Source organism: Panthera tigris, chromosome C1 (genome assembly GCF_018350195.1).
Source record: "Panthera tigris isolate Pti1 chromosome C1, P.tigris_Pti1_mat1.1, whole genome shotgun sequence".
Taxonomy (NCBI): domain Eukaryota; kingdom Metazoa; phylum Chordata; class Mammalia; order Carnivora; family Felidae; genus Panthera; species Panthera tigris.
In genome coordinates this window covers 30,289,469-30,307,154 of record NC_056667.1, presented here as the reverse complement: position 1 = coordinate 30,307,154, position 17,686 = coordinate 30,289,469, and the positions used below count along the sequence as shown (strand labels likewise).

General features: G+C 41.0%; 1 protein-coding gene across 10 annotated transcripts in view; it reads right to left on the bottom strand.

Moving 5' to 3' along the window:
• Positions 1–17,686, bottom strand: part of MACF1 (microtubule actin crosslinking factor 1) — a 315,228-nt gene that overhangs the window by 23,067 nt on the left and 274,475 nt on the right. For all 10 annotated transcript variants that reach the window (XM_042996700.1, XM_042996694.1, XM_042996695.1 and 7 more), the window contains 21 exons: positions 16,980–17,198; positions 15,789–15,992; positions 15,030–15,038; positions 13,835–14,066; positions 12,988–13,214; positions 11,510–11,632; positions 11,316–11,417; positions 10,599–10,700; positions 10,336–10,509; positions 10,089–10,244; positions 9,747–9,944; positions 9,022–9,150; positions 8,170–8,343; positions 5,671–5,826; positions 5,360–5,566; positions 5,117–5,236; positions 4,291–4,460; positions 3,072–3,231; positions 2,070–2,264; positions 1,604–1,732; positions 331–474 (listed from right to left, as the gene is read on the bottom strand). In XM_042996700.1, coding sequence (XP_042852634.1) covers positions 331–474; positions 1,604–1,732; positions 2,070–2,264; positions 3,072–3,231; positions 4,291–4,460; positions 5,117–5,236; positions 5,360–5,566; positions 5,671–5,826; positions 8,170–8,343; positions 9,022–9,150; positions 9,747–9,944; positions 10,089–10,244; positions 10,336–10,509; positions 10,599–10,700; positions 11,316–11,417; positions 11,510–11,632; positions 12,988–13,214; positions 13,835–14,066; positions 15,030–15,038; positions 15,789–15,992; positions 16,980–17,198 — 3,330 coding nt within the window. The remainder of the gene's footprint in view (positions 1–330; positions 475–1,603; positions 1,733–2,069; positions 2,265–3,071; positions 3,232–4,290; positions 4,461–5,116; positions 5,237–5,359; positions 5,567–5,670; positions 5,827–8,169; positions 8,344–9,021; positions 9,151–9,746; positions 9,945–10,088; positions 10,245–10,335; positions 10,510–10,598; positions 10,701–11,315; positions 11,418–11,509; positions 11,633–12,987; positions 13,215–13,834; positions 14,067–15,029; positions 15,039–15,788; positions 15,993–16,979; positions 17,199–17,686) is intronic.

The window sequence follows — 17,686 nt, the reverse complement described above, 5'->3', positions numbered from 1 at the left end:
TGGAATGAGCAATCAGCACTCCTGGAAGCAAATCTGGTATGAATATCCTATTAAACACAGGACTTCTCGGGAAGGAAGGAAAAATACCAAACCATGTCCACTGGAATTCATCACTGAAACCATCACTACACCAGCGCTATTCTCTCAGAATGCTGCTCATTACCAAGAAAACAGTCATGACTAAAACGCTAACTTAATTCTTACTGACCTATTCATGGTGGGTGAAAAGAGTCCTTATCTGGGGGTGGGTGGGGAAAGCTCAGTAGCATTTTCTCACCAGAAACCCACTTCATGGGGCACGTGCTGTCCCCTCTGCAACCAGGAACCCACCTCCTCAAAGCGAGCTCGGATGATAGTGATCCAGTGCTTGATGGTAGTGATGCAATCAGGATGGCACACAGCCAGGATGGCTTCTCCCATTGCTACTGCTGCGTTAACATCCACTCGCTTTTCTTCCACTTTCTTCATGAACTCCTTGAACAAAAAAGATTTGAAAACAAAAACTTGAGAAATCTACTCTAGCAGCACTGTTAGTTTACCCTGTGAGGGGGAAAAGATTTCAATGCATTTTTCCCTCCTCTATGTGTTAACACAGACCTCAAGCCTGCATTTGGGTGTCTCTGGCACTTTGTTCCCAGTTCTGAAAGAGGTGAAAAGGTGAAGGGTTTACACAAGAATGACTTTCTCAGGGCTCCTGGGTGACTCAGTCGGTTAAGCATCCGATTCTATTTTGGCTCAGGTCATGATCTCGCAATTTGTGAGATCAAGTCCTGTGTTGGGCTCTGCACTGACAGTGTGGAGCCTGCTTGGGATTCTCTCTCTGCCGCTCTCCCACTCATGCTCGCTAGCATGCTTTCCCTCTCTCAAAATAAATAAATAAGCATCAACAAATAAATTTAAAAAATGACTTTCTCTGCTACAGATGACAAAGTATAGGGACCCAGAAAGGTACCTCCTATCCCACACCAGGCATGACCCTCTTCCTATTCTTAGTTTTTCTTCAAAAAAAAAAAAAAAAAAAAAAAAAAAATCCTGTTTTTATTCATTTCCATGCATATAAACAATACAGTCTTAGACAAATAACAACTATAAAACACTATGGATATTTAAAAAATACTGAAAAAAAAAAAATCTGCAACAGAATACCACATATAAAGCCCAAATCAAAATCTCCTGATTAATTTCCCACTTTATTAGGACAGACCATGGCCCTCAAGACTGCATCATATTCTGGATATATATATTCTATATAGAGCTTGGTAAGAGGTCCAGTGTCTGACGCTGGTAATGTGAGTAAAGGCAAATGAAGCTGTGTGCAGGTGAGGATTCTAGGGGGTGGTACAGCCCACATTTTTCTTTATATGATACCATGCTGTTTTCACTTGTTTACAACCAATACACATTACTTTTGTAAAAACAAATGAATGACGTTTAAGGTGTCAAAAAACCCACTAGTCCTTTCCCTTTCATTCCTGCCAAACCAATAATCTGGACCCATTCTGGTTCCAGTCCTTTGCACGTGAGGTTAGAAATTCCCAAAAAGCAGGGGGCAGCCCTCACCCTGGTGGGTAGCATGGGTCACTGCACCCTGGGGCTGGATTACCTTATGGGTGTCAATGAGAGACTGCAGGGCCTCCGTGTCATCAGGAAGTGCTCCCCGAAAACGAAGCGTTTGCTCTGCTTCAGAAAGCCACTCCAACAGCATGTGGACTGTGTCCCGAAACTCTTCCGCCTGAAATAACCAAGCACAGCAGATTGAGCCTCTCTGCAGCCAAGGTCCTGGACATTGGGGTAATGTCAGAGAAAGGGTCGGGCCTGAACGCCTTTGTGTGTCACAGGCACTGATGACCCTATCAAGGCCCCACAAAGGTCATCTTTCATTTGTAGATCTTTAAAAACCAAATTAATTTTTTTCTCTAATATGAGTGAACATTAAAATCTTGTAGAACATTCAGAAGATCAATGTTTGGCTTTACATTCGAGACTGGGTGGAACTGATCCTGATAAAGAAATGAGAATGAATCTGCTAGGATCCTCTCCCTTGGGTTGTCGCCAAAAAAGTCTCTAACCTGTTTTAAGGCCTGCTCCAGCCGGCTTTGTTTGGAGACGGAGAGCTTACACACAGTGTCCCAGCGAGTGCTCAATTCCTGGAGCTGCCCTTTCACCCATGTGGTGTCATCACGGCTATTCTCAATCAACTCTCGGCCTGACCGCTTCAGTACCTGAACGGTTCCTGTTCGCTTTCCCAGTTCCTTCTGGAAAACCTAGAAAAGAAAAACAGAAGAATTAGTTTGCTGAGAAATGTTCTGAACCCATGACGTCAAACCACAGAGAAAGGGAATCGTTCAGTCCAGTTGTCCTTGGTAGGTGCTAGTCGTGTGTCTTTTATGCAGAGGGAGGCAGGACAATGTGTAAGAAAGAACCATCAGAAGAGGTGGCTCTCAAGATGAGTGGTGTGGCTCTGGGTAAGCTGTTTACCTGGAGTCCCGGTTTCCTAACTTGTAAAACAGTAGTAACGTTACAGCAAGATTTCCAGAATTGTGGGAGTTAAGTAAGAACACATTCTGCCATGCACATAATAAGAGTTTGTTGTAAATTCGAGTAAAGCTGAATGCTTTGTGCTAAAACAAGAGGATATAATGGAGGTCAACATGACAGGTGTAGATTACACTAAATACCACTGTGCACGGTGCTGGGCTAGCGAGGGTCAAGGATAGCTCAGAAAAGAACTCATTTTCATTGTAGGAGTCAGTGGAAATGGGTATCTTGAGGGGCTCCTGAATTTAAATTCATTGTGTGACTCAACTGAGAGGTACAAACAAGAAGGGGGGAACCCCAAGACAAATTGTACACATCACCAAATCCAAATCAAAGCAATGTTGGCAAATCCTTTGTGACTGATGCAGAATCCCAGCGATACACACGGAGCGAGGAGTGGTCTCTCTGACAAGCAGAGACACAGGCTCTTCCAGACTTCCTTTCTCCCCTGGATGGTGAGTCGGAGCAGGAGGCCTGCTTAGGCGGAGGAACCCAGGGCTCTGCCTCCACGCGGCGCAGCTCCCGCCCCTCACCTTATGGGCGTCCATGAGGTTCATGACCAGGTCGAGGTCCCCGTGCACGGGCTGGTCCTCGGCCAGCTGCGGCTCCACCTTGTACAGCCAGTCGACCAAGGCCTGCAGAGCATCCATGAACTGACCCGAAAACAGCAGGGCCTCCTCCAACTTGTGCTGCCTGAGAGAAGCACACAAACCTCACTGTTTTGGGGGATCCCTTTTCTTTGACTGGCTCACAGTTCTGACTGCTAAAGGGAACACTGCTTGCACTCTACAGAGACAGGGCCCTCCATGCTGGGCTGGTTCAAAACAGATAAACAGTGATGAAGAGCTATGCCTAGACATTTTGAACCAAACTGCTCTCTAGAATGGATTTAGTACAGGAAACAAGTGCAGATACCCTTCTGGCATCTTAGGAGTCCAATGGTTATATATATGGATACACCCTAATGCCCCAAGTTCTGTGCTAATCACCTTACACCACTCAGGTGGAGGAGGACAGTTTCAGCCACGGTCTGAGTCAGGAGTTGTGTGACCCTGGGCTTTCTCTTCACCTCTGTGAACCTCAGTCACCTCATCCAAAAAATTGTGGAGCACAATATAAAGATATCCTAATACTTAACATAGCATAGTGGGCACACAGGGACAGGAGTACAACTTATGGAACCAAACTCAAAAGCTTCAAATCCCAGCTCTGCTGCTTAGTAGCTGAGTGACCTTGGGGGAGTTAAAAACCCTCTTTATGATAGTTTCCTCATGTGTAAAATGGGAATAACAGAGCCCGCCTCAGTGGCTGTCAGGTGGATTAAGTGATTAGTAGCCCCTTTTTGGCACATGCTCATTAGTGATTGCCCTGTCAAGGGCAGGTATTACAATGGTTACACGAAGTGCTATGTGCAGAGGCTTTGCTCAGTGCCTGACAGTGAGAGAACTCACTGACACAGCCATCAGTGTCACAACTTAGTCACTGACAGAGAAGTGTAGTTACTAATCTTCTGTTGCTATTGGCTTGAGTTTATGGCCTTCTTGCTAATACGGTAAGGTTCAAGTTTAAAATGAGAATTTTAATACATTTTATTCAACTTCACAACTTGCGTTGAATGAACCAGAGATACTGAGATGCTACAAAACCTGTTATTGATGCATTAGCTTTATTGCCATTTTATGGAATCCAATTAACAGTCTTTGTTAGTTTCAGGATGACATACAGACCCACAAAGCAAATATTCGTACTCACCTCTCCACAGACTTGCCACAAACAGTATCCCATTTGTCTCTGACTTCTCCCAGTAAATTGTCAAGTTTCTGAGTGTCATCAGGAAGCAAAGTCTTTTCTTTCAGGGCTCTGCCAGTTCGAATTGTGGTATCATACACAGGCTGTTTGCCGCCAAGGGTTTTCTGAAATTCCTGTTTCCAAAGAGAACAGAAAGAATCCACACTAAAAGATGACGTCTTGATTTGGAACAAAGAAAATTTTTCAGTATTCAGGTTGGTAATGGATGTCACTACTTCTTGAGTTAACAACAGCTTATCCTCGAGAAATTTAAAACTTTTGGGTGCGCCTGGGTGGCCTATTCGGTTAAGCATCTGATTCTTGATTTCGGTTCAGATAATGATCGCACGATTAATGAGATTGAGACCTACATTGGGCTCTGTGCTGACACCATGGAGCCTGCTTGGGATTCTGTCTCCCTCTCTCTCTCTGCCTGTACCCCGGTCTCTATCTCTCTCTCAAAATAAATAAACTTAAAAAAAAAAAAAAAAAGGAAAGAAAGAAAGAGAAATTTATAAATTTTTGTTTATACTACATGTAGCAGTGCACAAAAATTTCTAAAAGCTTGTTGTTTTAACTGGTTACTCCCACAATCACTTTGTTTGAACAGTTATTTAAATGAGTGGTTTTTATGGTTAGACCCTATGTAGATACAAAACAGCTAGCTTCATCATCTTGATTTTTCAACATTAACCAATTTTTTTTTTTTTTTTTACTAGCTCTGATTTCCATTTTTTGCAAACTTCAGTGAATACCAAGGTCAGGACCTAAGAGCCATGAACTGCTTTACCTTATGCTTAGAAAGCTGGAGTTTAATTTTGTCCGGGTCATTGGATATCTCCAGCTCTGAGTCCAGGTGACTCTCTGCATCTTCTAGCCAATCAATCAGTTTTTTCCAAGCTTCATGGAACTGCAATTATATAAAAAGTAAGAATGAATATGCAAGCTACACTTTCATGTAAATCATACCAGAGGCTCTACACATGCAGCCCAAGATTGTTCAAGAAATTGGTAGCTTTCTTTCCTAACTTACTTGTTTTGCCCTCTTCCTGGCATCATCCAGTGATCGCCCTCTTTCAATAGACCGCTGGACAACCTTCTCCCATCGAGACTGGACGCTGACCAGCAAATTCTTGATCAGAACAACATCCTGTTTTTGGCTAAGGAACTTTAACTGATTCCCGGTTTGATCCAGTTCAATTATCTGGTCTCGATGAGCATTGACCTCATTAGCAAACACCTGAGGGGAAAATATAGCTCTTTTTAAACTGAAGATAAGATAGAGGAGCTTCTTTCTCAGCTAGTCCCCTCAAAAGGCAGGCGACATTGTAATGTCACAGTTACCTTGTGCTCCTCTATCTGGGAGAGGACAGTGTTTAGAATCAGGCTGGGAGGAGAGGCGATGTTGAGATTTTGCTCTGCTAGAGTGAGCCAATTGATGAACTCTTGCAGGGAATTCTGGAATTCTGTTGCCAGGTTGAGGGCCTCTTCCAGCTTTGACTGAATTTTAATTAAAACACAAAAAGAGAAAGTGCCAAATTCAGGAATTGTAGTTTCCAGGACAAAGGCGTGAATTGTACACTAAATAAAATGATCTCTAAAGAGGAAGCCTCACTTAACCTCCAAACATGCCCTGTTTACAAACAAGGGGGCAATTTAACGTTAGTGTCTGAAGCCAAAACAACTATGTACAAAAAGGAAAGAGCACAATTTGCAGCAAAGTTGCTTTCTCTGCCATTCCCCACTTCCTGGGACATTAAAGAACAGGGATAGAGCTATTCAGTAAGTGTAAGGGAACAGATCCTTCAGCGGTGACAGCTGCAGGGTCTGCAACTTGTTCTGGGCAAAGCCTCACTTCCCTTTGATATACTTTTTCCAGTATAAAAACAACTGAATGAAAAGCACTTTACTGTAAAAATGATGGTCACTGCATTGCTCTATTTAAGTGTTTTCAGAAAATATGGCATCTGAAAATGTGAGGCTGAAGCTCATTCTTTTTTTATTTTTATTTTTTTAAGGAAGCTCTAGGCCCAACGTGGGACTTGAACTTATGACCCTGAGATCAAGAGTCGTGTTCTACCAATTGAGCCAGCCAGGTGTCCCTGAAGCTCATTTTTAAGCTACAAGCAGAAAAGGTGAGGGGGGAAAAAAAAGCCATAATATTCTAAGCAAAAATGTGACACTAGATACAAATTTTTAGACACTGCTCTAAATCAGAATGGCAAAAACAATGGCTCATTCAGGGCATGTCCACTGCCCAAAAATGCACCCCAATTCCAGAGTCTACGAGCTCCAGAGAAGCTCTACCCACAACATGTAGGTGATGGCCTCTGTCCCTGGTCCATTTAGCAGGCAGGCATGTAATAATGACAGGTTGCTAAAAATGAATATATCTAAGATATTCATAGAAACCCAAGATGTACACTACAAATGTTATTGTTAACTGAGTTATATATACTGTACAGGTTTTTATTTTTCTTTGTATTTTCAAGTCACTTTTGTAACACAGAAAAACACTATTATCAATGTTACAAAAACGTACAGACCTAATCTAAACAAACCAAGAGAAAAATAAAATCTACCTCAAATTTATTACAGAAATGCTTAGAAATTAATAATATTGCAAGTTCCTAGGTAACAGGAAATCTTTCCACATCATTTTATCTATTTATTCCTTAATATAGCACCATACACACTTACTACGGAATATTAGTGATACTAAAATGTAAAGTCCTTGCAAAATCAGAAATAACTATCCCTGACACCAAGCCCTTGTTTGACCAGTTCCACCAATGATGGGTAAGTATATCTTGAGGCAACTTGCTCCATTGATGGGAAAACATAGAAATTTCTTGATTAGGAGCCAGAATCTGCCTCAGTTTCTTTAATTAGTCTTAGTTCTGCATTCTGCAGAAATTAGATGACAGTCTGTCAAAGAATTAGAACACAGCCCCACACTCAGTGTCTCTGGTCATTCTTCATATAACAGAATTACCAGATCTCACACTAAAGAAATTCTAGGAAATTAATGGTACTCTCAAAGTATCCATTTATATGTGTGAATACTTCTGTCCATTAAATTTCACAATGATAGGGTTCATGCCTTTGCTTCCACTATATAGCTAGCACAGTGCCTGGCACATACATGCTTAATAACTGTTGAATGGATATGGCCAACAGATTTGAACACATATTTTACATTAGATCTGCCCAGTACAGAAACTCTGTGCTGAGTAATACTCCGAAATTTGGTACTCATAAAAAACAATGTTGTGAGGCCTTGATCCCTGATCACTTTTCTTTTGAAGAGAATTTGATTTCTGAAGAAGAGTGGGAAAAGGTCACAAAATTTACTCTTTTGATTTTTTTAGTAAAATTATTTGCACACTGCCAAATTCCTGTGGAGAATATTAGCCCAACTCCCTGCATGTTCTGTTCCCACCCTCCCAATCCCAAGCCAGTGACTCCAACATGACCTTGTTTTTCAGTAGGAACACAGATCAGTGATTACTATGAGTTATAAGTCCATCACTCAGCAGTTAACAGCCTCATATGTCTCAACTGGTAAAGGCAAAAAAAGGAATGAACGACAAAAGCAAATATTGGCAGAAACCAGTACCATCAATGCAACTTGATACGGATGCAAAATAGAAATTTAACATCAGGAAAGATAGCTTGATTAGTACAAAAACGATTAAATCAAAAACGATAACCAGTTCTGCAACTTCTGGTACTATATAATGGTCTCCGAAAAATCTTCACAGAAACTAGATAGTAATTACATGCGATGGTCAAGCAAACTACTCAAGCCCAATAATCACACACTGTATTTTGTGGTGATACCTTTCTTTCTTCCATCTTACTGCTGACCACATGCCACTTCTGTTCCAAGAGAGCTACACTCTGTTCTGTCTTTGAGCCAGACCCAGAATCATCGCGGCTTAGAAGCATGAGCCTGCCCTTGTCAAGCAGTTGATTATAAGTCTCTTCCTTGGCTTTGAGCTGGGAATAGAGTTCCTACCAAAAAAAGAAAAAAAAGTCAAAAAAGGGATTGGTAATGCCAATTCTCTGAAAGCCACCCACACACAGATTTATAAGCATAGTTGGAAAAGTCCAGGAAGGTCTCATCTTGATTAAAACCCTTTCTTTTGGATTCAGTTCAATTCCTGAGCAATGAATCCTACCATTCTTTGCTAAAATTGAAATAATTTTGTTATCAAGAAGATTTCCTTAAGGATCAGAGATCACAAAAGTAGACCCCAATAATTTATTTCTCCTTTACTTGAAACATTTGCCTAGAAATTACGTTGCCTTTTTTTCTCAGCCCCTTTCTTAAAATATTGTCACAGTATCTATCGATTTCTATAAGTCCCTTCAACACTCTTTTCTTAGACACATCCGTGTTAACATATTTGTCTTAATGCTCTCACCTTCAAGTCAATATTCTTATGCCAACTGACTGACCAACTCAAAATTCAACAGCTCACCAATGTATTTCCAGTCAAGCTTCCCTGTCACCACTGCTGCCTGTGGTAGGGGCTCTTAAAAGCCCACGTAAAAAGCAGTAATCCTTAAGGTCATACTATATTGTCGGTAAAAATGTGCTGCTTTGTAGACTCCTAGATACATACAGGTCTGTGAATTCAGAAAGTTCTGAGTAGGGGATTATGTTCAACTTCAAGAAGCTTCCATTACCATATGTGTATCAAGCTGTTCCCTTGCAGTTTCAGGAAGTCCTCCTGTGGGCTTAGATGCAGAGAGTTGGGTCTCCATTCTAGTCAGTTCCAAGAGAAAATCTTCAATTTCACTGTGGAAACCCTGGGCCTTTGAGAAAAGACACATCAGTAAGGTCAGCAGTCAATTCTCAGCTTCAAAAGTAGACTTCCTAAATGGCCACATGAGGAACCTATCCTGAGGGAGGAATTCTGGGTTGCTCACAGGGTTGTTCTGTTGCTGGATTAGCACGGGGCCAATATACTTACTTATTTTTGGAATCTAGCAGAATCCTTTGGACTTCACTGTAATATATGATAGATGTCTGATATAACCTGATGAATCAATTAACAGACTGAAGTACTATTGAACATGGACATGGGGGGATCCTCACTTGATTTAAGAAATAACTGAATCTGTGAGCAAGGTTTGTTATGGCAAAGATTTACTAACTAACTTTGAATAGTAAATAAAGAGACAAGGCTACAAACAAATCTGAAAAGAATCACTCAATCAAAAGCTATTCTTTCCAGACAAGTTCCAGCACAGAATTAACCATCTTCTTAAGACATGGAGCAGGGGCTGGGGTGGGGAAAGGAAGGTTGGTGAGACATTCTCCATATTGTTTTCCTTTCACTGACTCAGACAGGCTTTCTTCCGATGTTATGTGCACAGCTCCACCTCCCTAACTTGGACAATACACGCACCTGCTGCAATGTCAACTGAAGCTGCTGTTCTCTCTCCTCTGTTTTTTGTAACACTGACTCCCAGCATTGGTTCATAGTTTCCAAACGGCTCCTTAGGCTGCTGGCGTCATCTCCAGCACTAGATTCAAGAAGCTCATTGCCAGCTTTGTTGACTGTTTCTACTGTGGCTTGATGGGCCAGAACATCATTTTTTAGAACCTAAAAGATGTTGAACAATGTAACTTAGCTCCACAGATATCATCAAGCCTGGTTCCCAACGGTACACACAATATCCAGAGGCTTCTGGTGACAATATTGGGTCTCAAGGCAACAGGCTTAGAGATGAAAACTGAGGGCACTTACATGGTGTTTTGCGAGCTCAACTTCAATGACTTTTGGGTCTCCGCTTACTGGTCTCTGAGCATCCAACAACTCCTCAGTGTGAGTCAGCCAACTCATCAGTTCCTCTAAGGCATGCTGGAACTGGCCAAGGGCCAGGAGAGCACCTTCTAGTTTGTGCTATTCAGAAAAAGACATAAAGGGAATGTTGGTCAGGAAATTAGAAAAAAGGAACTAGTTGTCCACTGATGCACTCTACCATCTGCCTCACCTGTCTGTGGGCAATTTTTTCACCCAGGTTCTCCCAGAGGTGTTTGAGTTCTGTCAGCGGTTCTCGGATAATGTCTCTATCTGTCTCATCAGTAGCTTTCTTTAACATCAGCTCACCCTGGTGATTGAGCTTCTCCATCTCAATTTGCTGCTGGTAAACTTCCACTTTGAACTCCTACCAAAGACATACTAATGTTAACATCAAACCAAATCTTTAGAAACAAAAAAGCAACTCTTCTTCAAAAGCCATTCCTATTTACAAACCTTCATTTCATTTAACTGATCTTTAACGGTGTTGAGGTCCGTGCCAACAGGGGGCATGGTGCAGAGCTTAATCACAGTGTTATCTAGCCAGTCAAACATAGCCTAAGATAGAAATACAAACAGTCAAAAACCAAAAGAACACAAGGAGTTGGGAGAGAATTAGCATTACCTCTGCTGACATAAGTGGACAAAAATTAAAGTACCTTGTGATGTCTGTGTTTTCAGGTGGGGGTCAGAGGTAAGGGATAATGATCTTTATTCCAGTGATATGGGGATTTAAGAACAGAACCAGTGTTATCAGGATAATGGCCAAAATAAATTACACTCTGGAAAAACTAAATGTGAATAGCAGTTGAGTATTTGTCATGGCCACCTAGCAAGCTCAGGATGTGGTGAAACTACTGTGCCAAGCTGTGCTTCAAGGTAACTTGGTTTTGGAACCTTTTGGCAAGCAATGACTTGCACAATAAGGCCTGCTTCACTGTACAGCCACCCTGAGGATAAATATGATGATGAAGAGCATGGCAAGAATCGTAGAAATTTGGAGGTATTTTTCTCACTAGGAGTGGAAAGCTTCAGCTGGAAATATCAAAACAGCACTGTCTTAGTTTGGAAAATGCTCCAGTCCTGTAAAGGTGATCCACTCAGATGCTGGATCCAAAATATGACAAAGAACATGGAACTTAGTTCTATGGTGGTCACTGTGTGGCCTCTCACCTGAAGAGTGTCCTGATACTGCACAGCAGCTTGCATGGCATCCTCAAGCTTTTCTAGCCTCTCCTTCCAGGTTTTGTTTAAGTTCTCCCATGCATTATTCAGCTGGGGGGAAAACAGATTCTTTAATTAATAACCCTCTTCTGTGTGAGTCCACTAATGTTTCATCTGAATTCCTTATCCAGTTTTCCATATACCTCATCAATGCTCTTCTTTACTTCGGGCTTCTCAGTTTCTCCACAGGCAAAAATCAAATCTGCTCCAAGGATTCGAATAAATTCCAACTCCTCATGCAGACCATCTGTCTCTTCCTTAATAGTCTACATGTAAATGAACAGATCATAAGCCAAAACAGAAAGCAGAACAGAACTTCCCAAACTTTGCAAATGTAATTTATACCCCCATCAACAGCAGATGTTGAACAGAACTGTCAATTTCACAGAAGCCTTTCAATGTCCTTAATATTTCACTTATATATATAAACAGTGAAACTTCAGACTCAATTTATTTCTCTTTCTCTCTCACACACAATATGTATATATGGAATATATTTATACATATAACAATACATAAAAAATAGTCTGGGAAAGGTCTAATGAGCTTTAATAATTTATGGAACGTTTATCCTTCCAGCTGCCAGAGATTTTCTTTTTTTTTTTTTTTTTTTTTTGAGAGAGAGAACATGCTTGAGTGGAGGGAGGAGAGAGACAGAATCCCACAAAGTGCAGAAAGAGGGAGAGAGAGTGCAGAGCCCAGAGAGGGGCTTGAGCTCACCCGACATGGTGCCTGAACTCAAAAACCTTGAGATCATGACCTGAGCTGAAGTCGGATGTTCAACCGACTGACGCAGCCAGGCGCCCTCACCAAGGAGATTATGATCTACAGCCAGAAGTCTATCATGGGGAAGTATATCAACAAGGCTAAAATAATATAGTACAAGTCACCAACTTCAGAGCTGAGAGACTAACATAATAGAAATGCTAGGCTGTATAATTGTGGAGAAAGTCCGTTCTGTGCCAGATCCTAAAAACTGGTTCATGCACTGGCAATGACAGGGGCAGGGAGGGGGGAGAATGGCGGAAATAAAAGACAAAATATCAAGATAGGCAGAACTTTACTTAAAGAGACAAAATGAGATGAAAAATGCATTTCATAAAAACTAGGCTCTCCAAAAAGACTAGAAAAGGGTAGGTCAAAGTAACAATTGTTATCTCTGGATGATGAATCCAGATTTTCTTTTCTATCTGCTATTTTTCTACATTAAAGAAATTTACTTGAAAAGAGAAATTTACCTGAGAAATAACATACACTATGGAAAGAACTAAAATCAGAAAGCACATTCTACTAATTTGAATTAAGTTTAAAATTGATAAAAAGATTACTTTTGAGTGATGGAACTACCCTATATCAAAATTACAGAGGTTGTAGGAGTGTATCCAGGCGGTGAAACTTGTATGTATAAAGAAGAGAGAAATCTTTATTATAACGAGCACATATTTTTTTCAAGTGGAAAAAAGTCCTATTAAACAAACAACAACAACAACAACAACAACAACAACAACAACAACAACCTCTTAAGGAGTAGGCCTGGGTAAGCAGTTAACACAATATACTTGGATAAAGTGATTTTCTAGAGGACAAACACATAAAAGACAAGGTTTTGTTTCTGTGTTACCTCAGCAGCTTCAACCTGTTGTTTGATTATAGATGGGTCAATGCCTGGGCTTTCCAAGTCATGGACAATGTCCTGGGTGTCTCTGATAGTGGTCAAGAGAGCCGCCATGTCATACCAGAACTTCTCTGCTAGTTCAAGGACATCAAGGAACTTAATTTCTCGTTCTTCAGCTCGAGCTTTGATGTCCTCCCAGAAGAATACCATCTGATCCAATTTGTCCTGGATTTCTGAGGGAATAAACAACAGATATGAATGGGACTTCTCTGAGTACTTGAATCCACTTCATCAGAAATTTCACCCAGTTCTCACATTTTCCCCTGAAATTATCCTTTAAAAAGCTCTACAAATTTATAACCTGAAGGATAGTTTTTTACCTTTGTTCTATTATTATTTCAACATTTGTATTTTCTGCTTATGTTGGTCTCCCACATAAAGAGATCACAGAGATGGCATGGAAATGAGTTATCATCTAATACAAAGATACTGCTCAAGTGCAAAAGACCTAACCTCTAAAGGGTCTGAGATGAGAACTCTATTTCCAGTGTTCTGTGTCAAACTCACTGTTTCCTATGGAAAGTGTTCTATAAGATAGTTATGCTCCGCCCACATTGGACACTGCAATTCATATTAGGGGTTAAAAGAGCATCTGTTTCCTGGCCTAGGAATCCAGCTACCAATTGTAATCTTGTTTCAATGGGGAGATGTGTTCTGAATTCTAAACGACTTTCCAATTACTTGGGGACTGCCTTTACATTCAGTGAAGTATATCTGGTGGGATGCTGGAGTAAGCACAGCCTAGAATTTACTTTACTGATTTTCTTTAACAATAATTAGATTCATGAAGCACCTTTTGCAGCCAAGTCCTTGTCGGCTCCCTGAGATCGTGCAATGAGCTCTTCTCCACGGCGCTTCAGGGCCTCAAAGGAAGGCTGAAGCTTTTCCAGCTCCACGGTGGCGCTCTTGTTGTCACTGACACACTCTCTGATCTTGTCCACTTCGGCAGGGATCAGCGGTGGCATACGCAGGCGAGAGGAGAGATTCTCCAGAGTCTCCAACATAGGCTCGATTTTATCATGGAACTAAACAGATGTTGGAACGTTAGCCATCACAGCAATACTACTTCATCACACTTCTGCGGGAAATGTTAGGGAATAACAGGTTATGAATCTACTACTCTTTCTGGTAACTTGCATTCGGCTTAGCCCGATGGCTGTCAAGTGTTAGGTCTACCTAAGAGGCTGCTTTGGGCATAGCACACCAGTGCTGGCCCATCAAAAAAAGAAAGTAAACGTTTATTTTCAAAACAAAAAAAGATATCAAGTAATATGCCAGAAATCGACTCAAGTCATTAGTGCTGTCACAGTACTTCCCCGATCCCAACTAGTGTGACAAGGAAGGGACAAGACCATGAAACTGGTGAGAGTCAGTGTGTCAACATTTCAGATGACAGCTGCATGCAACAGATTAGACCAACAAGTTAGAGGCCCTCTACCAACTGTGTAAATGGATGGGGAACTCAATATGCCACATGACTTAGAGATTAAAAGTATCCTGGCATGCAATTTAATAACCCACTATATGTAATAGTGAGAAAGGAAAAGGTCGGCATGATGAAAGGTAATTAAAGAAGGCCAAATCTATCCTTATTCTAAAAGAACAATTTACCTTCCCACTTTTCAGGTACTGTGAATAACATGATTGTAATTATAAAATTTTCATTTATAATCTGAAGCAGAGAAGGGGGAAAGGGTGCAATGCAGATATTCTTGCCCCCTTAAGAAGTTCTCTAAAACCAACTCTGGATTCATTGCAATGAAGCTTAACTCTAGTGTCTTACACGGGAGACACAGTGGGATTTCCTTGACAAAATCACTCCCCGCTGCTCCCTCACTTTTAGGTTTTGCCCCAAGTGAGACTGGCATAATAAACCAGACTAATAAAACTTCTTCCACGACAGTAAAGGGCAATTTCTTTAAAGGTAAATCTTCTCAATTCTCAGCTTCATAAGAACCCCCTAATCCCAGTAGGGGTGGGAACCTTACCTCTGCAATCTGTAATGGTGGGCGCGGTCAACACAACAATGAAATGTGACGATGTGGGGAGGACAGGAGCAGGCAGCAACAACACAAAGTAACACATTCCACAATGTGAGTGAGAGATGGGACGGAAGGTGGGGGGAAAAACTTGAGTAAGTACAAATATTAACCAAGAATATTGACACTAAACATAGGAATAAAATACCCAGACATGACAAAAATACCACTAACAGCAATATATTAGTTGAAAAGTATGTAGTTACATGCTTTAAACTCCACTGCTGGTGGTTTATGTTTCTCTTTGGCTCTTACTTCTCCCTACTCAAGCATCTTTCTCTGCACCAGAGCTAGCTGGTGGCCTCTTGAGTAAGAAAACTAACGTGCTGTCTTCCAAATCTCGAAAGTAACAGGCCTGATAGGAATCTCACTTTTTTTGACACATTTGTTGCTTCAAGGTGAATTTATCCAAAATCATCCCTGCTAAAGACTCATCACAATAGAAAAGTTTTCAAGAAAACTGTCAACAGACAGTATATACCAGCTAAGATGAGACACCCCCCTCCCCCCTGCAACCAGCCATAGTGTTGGTATACCAATGTTCCTTGGAATGAAAATGTAATAGGCACAGGTTCCTGATCTACTGATGACATATCATCTGCACGTTGGTCTAGACATTCCAGACCACAGAGGCACACCTGATACAGAGATCTCGTGCTTAGACTAAAGGGTAGTTGAAGGGAACAGGACTTAAAGACACACACATACCTGAGCAGACTGGGAAACAGCCTCGTCCAGAGCCAGTGCCCGCTGGCGCACCTCCTCTTTTATTTGGGCATATAGGTTTTCTGCTTTCTGGTATTTTTCCTCCACCATTTCTCCCTCTTCAGGGTTTAACTCCTTTAGTTGTGGGCCTATCTTTAGCAGCTTATCAATATGGGGTTTGTGTTCAGCAATGGATTCCCTGAGTTGCTATGTAAGAAAATAAAATGAATATTTTTGTACCAAGCTCATATCAACTTTGAGAGGAAAAAATGGAATTGCTAAAAACCAGCAAGTCCCAGCATTGCACCATTTATGGAAAAGAAAAAAAAATGATCTAAGTCTTAGGTTCTAACACTACCTAATTCTCTTAATTTTCAAAAGCCAGTTCAGACATCCCAACACCAGGAAGCCTTCCCAGACACATCATCTCTCACTCCTCCTCCCCCTCCCTGTTGATACAAGCTTAATCCCCCTCTTCTGTACATATAAATACTTCCATGCACTATAATTTGCATGGTTAAATAAATATCTGTCCCCCTCCTCAAACTGAGAGACATTAAGCAGGACAAGGCACAAATGGCAACTTTTCTAGTAATCCAACCACTCCTTGACTCTACTGCTGGCTCCTTCCAGTTTACATCCATCCATGTATAGGAATACAGAGAAAAGAATAAGCGCAAGCCATTAGCCACAAATAAGAGAGACATTAAAAACTATCTTTAATGGTAAAAGCATTAGTTGAAGTGTTTACAAATTTCCCTTTTCCCTAAAGTCCATGCAGCCAATGCTTTCTGACATTGTTTCACTCCAGCTAGGGCTTACCCAAATGGAAAAAGCCCCCAACCATATCCCAAGTCTCATGACACCCCACCATATCTGGAAAGATTTAAAAATACCCTTGATGTTTACTTAGTTCTTTATTTCTGCAGTACCCAGGTTTCTGACATCTCCATGCTCTTTTTCTTTAATGGATTCATATTAAGGACAAAGGAAGTAATTCAGGTATGTATTGTGTGTGTGTGTGTGTGTGTGTGTGTGTGTGTGCGCGCGCGCGCAAAAATTCTAACCAATTAAGACTTAACTTCATAACACAGAACTTCCACTTGGTAGGCACTAAAAAATATGTTGTTTTAAAATAAAGCGTAGAGCCAATTTTGAGTTCTGCCATTGCATAAAACCTGGATTGCTCCTTACCCTCATTTCCTCTTGCTGCTGCCTGAGCTGCTCATGATCAATGGCTGGAGGAGGTAACTGTGCTATCAGTGCCCGGGTCTCCTCAATCCAGGGGCTGAGCTCCTCGTAAGTTTCCCAAAACTGGTTCACCAAGACCTGTGCTCGTTCTAGGCGGGTGTAACGCTCTGAATTGAGCAGACTAATGGCTTCATACTGCTGTATTAGAGACTCTGTCTTTTCCTATGAACAACAAAATATAAAACTTATTACTATCACGAACCCTTCTTTTAAGGAAAAATGTAGGTATATATCCATAAAAAATTAAAGAATTTCTTCAGTTTTTTATGTCCAGAAATGGATTAATTGAGCAAAATTACAACTGATTTTATTTTCTTTATACTTAACTGAATTTTCTATTTTTTATCATATATATGTATTGTTTCTAGACTTTTTAACACATGAAAGTAGTTTCAAAGACAGTCAAACAGAGCAAGCACGACACAGCATAACCTCTTAGAGATGACATACAACCTCAGACATAGCATTATTACGGCAGGTCAGTTCAAGACAGAACATCTCAGGGGCTGAAATGGACCCTCTGCCCACTAACTTTGACTTGTCTTTTCTCCTCTGATAAAAATGTCTTCACAAACCAGACACTTAGGCTTCATATGTTTAAAATGAGTTCAATTTATGAACATTTTGGAGGAAACAGTGGTTAACCATAA